The 3,902-nt window shown below is 38.4% G+C and overlaps 1 protein-coding gene across 1 annotated transcript; it reads right to left on the reverse strand.

Annotated features, from left to right (window-relative positions):
• Positions 1-665: 665 nt before the first annotated feature.
• Positions 666-3,454, reverse strand: LOC111879900 (laccase-12). Its single transcript, XM_023876329.3, has 6 exons — positions 3,264-3,454; positions 2,911-3,062; positions 2,541-2,785; positions 2,296-2,424; positions 1,204-2,160; positions 666-1,092 (listed from the first exon to the last, which is right to left on the reverse strand). Exons 1-6 carry the CDS (start codon positions 3,357-3,359, stop codon positions 962-964), a joined length of 1,710 nt encoding a protein of 569 aa, XP_023732097.1. The 5' UTR covers positions 3,360-3,454; the 3' UTR covers positions 666-961.
• Between the last annotated feature and the right edge of the window lie 448 nt (positions 3,455-3,902).

Here is a 3,902-nt window from a genome sequence, read left to right on the forward strand (position 1 = left end):
CTTTCTTATAGGTATCATCGATTAAGGAGTGATGCGGACCTAGCAAGGAGAGTCATGCTTTTATGTTTTTAGAGGACTTTGATCGAGCAAACAAAGGGGATTTACGTAAATAACCATAACTTGGCTATGGGGATCTGTTATTCTGTTTTCGGCATGTGACCAATCGAAGTTTGAATCGAGTGGCACACCATGGTAAGTTGCCAAAGGGGATTTACCTATTTTTAGTCCAAAAAACGCTTTCTAACTTAGTTATGGACATTTTTGTTTTTACTTTTTAAAATTTCAAGTTTTGTGTTTTTTGGTTTGTGTTTGGCCCGCGGCCCTTTGGGTCCGTTTAAAATTATGTTTCTTATGCTAATGTAAGTTGGATATTACTAACAATTTAAAAAAAATATATTTTCTTCACAATTGTGTAGTTGAAACCAGATTTTAAACCTCATTTCCACGGTACTCATTGAATCAATTGTTTGTGTTAGCATTCTGCATCAAGAAGAGATCCCAAAAAGCGTTGTCGACGGACTTTGGGAACATAGGTTTTTGGCCATGCACAATGTAGACTCTCCGTGGGGTGTGACCCTTAATTAATTGGTCACTATAATAATAATAATAATAATAATAATATAGAATAAAATGGATGAGTATTCATATATACAAGGATGGCAAAATGAATCATAAAATTCGAAAGTGATCATATATAATACCGAAATAATGATGATCTAGCTTATTGCATTCGAAACAAGGTATATAGGTATATATGTGAATATGTTTGATCGCCTTTGAATCTAAAATACAATATGCTTCGTATATTAATCTAAGCTCTTCACCTTCTTCCGTTGGTGAAGCTGGCTCTCAGAAATGCCATAATTAACAGAAGAAAAACAAAATGAGAGTATCCCAAATATTCCCCAATGTGGGGCAATACAACAAATTAATCTTCTTGAGAATGCTATAATTTAAATATTTAACAAACGGGCAAGTCTGCTGGTGGTTTCTGTAATTTCTGGGATACTTCCAGCCCATCTTCTACTAACAACACCGTTGCCAAACCCCACCCGATGTGAACATCCAAGTGACAGTGCATAATCCAGGAACCTGCAGAGGAATGCAAAACATGAAAATAATTAAGGGATATAGATCTAGAAAATGTAATCAAGCTAGCTTTTATATATTAATTGACTTGATTGATATCCGTTCTTAATTCACCTGGATTATCAGCCACAAATCTAATGACTGCCCACCCACTGACCGGTAAACTAGCGGTATTTCTTAGAGGTGGATCCACGAGGTTGAATTTAGATGTGTCGGTTGCCGGATTGAAGTTTCCAAATCCTTCTGCAATTATGTAGAAATCATATCCATGAAGATGGATTGGGTGGTTCTCGGCCGTTGAGATGTTTGTACCTTGCAACACAATCTGCACCGTTGCTCCATATTTTATCTTGTACACCTTGGTGCCTCGAATAGGTTGCCATAGAGACTGGGGTACATTACCAGTATAATCAAAGGTCACAGGAGGGTTCGCCGGAAAGTCAGTGGTGAAAACTCCGGGAACGCCGAGGTGATGTGCTTGGAGGATGGTGAAATTGGATGGGAGCACAAAAGATACGTTGTTCATGCTCGCAGTGAATCGAGTCCTGTTTGGCGCCTGACACGTACTGGCCGGCGCTGTTGGTGGGCATTGAAGTATCCCAAGGCCGGCAGTAATAAACATATTGACGTCGATGTCAGTAGGAACCTCCACTTTTTTCGGGCTCCGGAAGCTGGTGCTGAAGGAGGTGGCGGTGGCGGTGTCATTATAAGCTGGGAGAGAAGGCATAACGGGCTTTGAAGACAGACCCTTTGCCGGACATGGGGCGGTTTTGTACTCCAAAATGGCGGTTGTGGTAGTGTTGTCGAACGGAACTCCTTGTGCACTGGCGTAAGCTCTTCCGGCAATGTAGTATCGAGCTGGTGGCTGGTCGGCTTTGATGAGTACATCAGTGGTTTGGCCTGGTCCGAGCATGAGCACCGAAGTGGTGAAGGGTTTCACGTAGGATGCATCCGCCCCCACGACGATGAACTTGTGGTTAGCTATCGTGAAGAAAAGCTGTTGATTTAAACCGGCATTGATCACCCTCATTAGGTTCGTCTCTCCTGAATCCACTGGAACTATGACAGTATCTACATTATCGAAAAAAGAAAACCGTGTTAATTAATTAACATAGTATGTATCAAGATTCATCAAATTATTAAAAGCCCACTTTATTTTTTTTTTTCTTTTCTGAGTTATATAAACGAGATGATGAAGAAGCAAACCTTTGCTGGAGCAGTTATAGAGATCTCCAGGTTGACCATTGATGGTAAACGCATCAGAAATATTCGGACCTCCTCCTGTTCTCATGGCTTCCCTTATAACATCGAGTGGGTTAGCATTCCACCATTCACCTGATCATCATCGTACGTAGCTTATTAATTATGTCAGGTATATATTTCAATCACGCGAAAGCGAAATGTAAATTTAATTTGTATCTTATTAATTAGTGGATAATTAAGTAGCATACCAAGAACCACGACTGATTCACGTTTTGGCTTCTGAAACGGATATGAATCTCCTTGTTTAGGGCGAATAACAAGAGCACCATAAACAGTGGCTCTGACCCACGAGCTATGTGCATGCCACCATAGCGTTCCTTCTTGCCCTGAAATTGTGAACCTGTAGGTGTAACTCCCTCCTGGTCTAATCGGACATTGAGTGATGAACTCGGGTCCATCTGCCCATGCTGTTGTTATTTGCCTAACACCGTGCCTGAACAATTAATTAATATATCAGAAAAACAAATTATTTTTTGTGGTTATTCTTATATATAGTCATGTCATGCGAGATCGAATAATATATATATGCATGCATGCATGGGGTTACATATATAGTACCAATGAATGGTAACGTTATCTTTAGCTCTATTGACGACATTTATCACCAAACTATCACCATTGTTCACTTCCAAGGTCGGTCCTGGTAATTGCCCATTCACTGTCATAACAGTCTGGGTTTTGCACAAGCGTGTCACTTTCGTTTCTTGAACCTAATCCCATACGAAAATCGTTAATTAGTATATATGTACCTCGATCGACACATATAGCAACAAATATATATATATATATATATATATATATATATATATATATATATATATATATATATATATATATATATATATATATATATATATATATATATATATATATATATATATATATATAGTAAATGTGACGAAATAACATACGACGAAGTCATGGTAGTGAGTTTTTGCATATGCCAAAGAGACTATGCTCGAAAACAGAAGCAACAAGCTGGTTAAGGTTCGCCCCATTGTCACCATATTGTCGGAGTACTTTTGGGTGTTGTTTTTCGTTGTAAAGGCGGTGTGTATGCAAATATTGAACAAGGGGAAGTTAGAGATTACTTGTGGAATAGCTAGGGAGAGAGAAGAGTTATTCATATAGAGAAGAAGAAATGGAGATAGTTGCTTGAAGTTGGCAAAGTAGGTTTTGATTTTGGGGCTTGGGGTGATGGTCAATTCACAAAGGCAACATTGTTCAACCTTAGTTGGTGCACCCACTGACCTATCACAAGGCGATCAAAGTTTTCCATGATGCTTGCTTCATAAGCCTTCTTTCCTGTCTTTTAATTATTAATTAAGCTATTAAACGCATTTTACTTTCTTTAGTGGACTATTCTCACCAAATCGGCAGAAACTATGTAGCTTGCTCGGGCTTTATGTTATTAAAAGATAGAATTTGATAAGAAAGGTAGGGCATATATATTTCTTCATGCAGTTAAAGGAGTATTTACTGAAATAAATCGTGGTTTTATAATTTTTGTTTCCACGTTTACATTTTAAGAAATCACTACAAAGAAAAAT

This window comes from Lactuca sativa, chromosome 2 (assembly GCF_002870075.4).
Source record: "Lactuca sativa cultivar Salinas chromosome 2, Lsat_Salinas_v11, whole genome shotgun sequence".
Taxonomy (NCBI): Eukaryota; Viridiplantae; Streptophyta; class Magnoliopsida; order Asterales; family Asteraceae; genus Lactuca; species Lactuca sativa.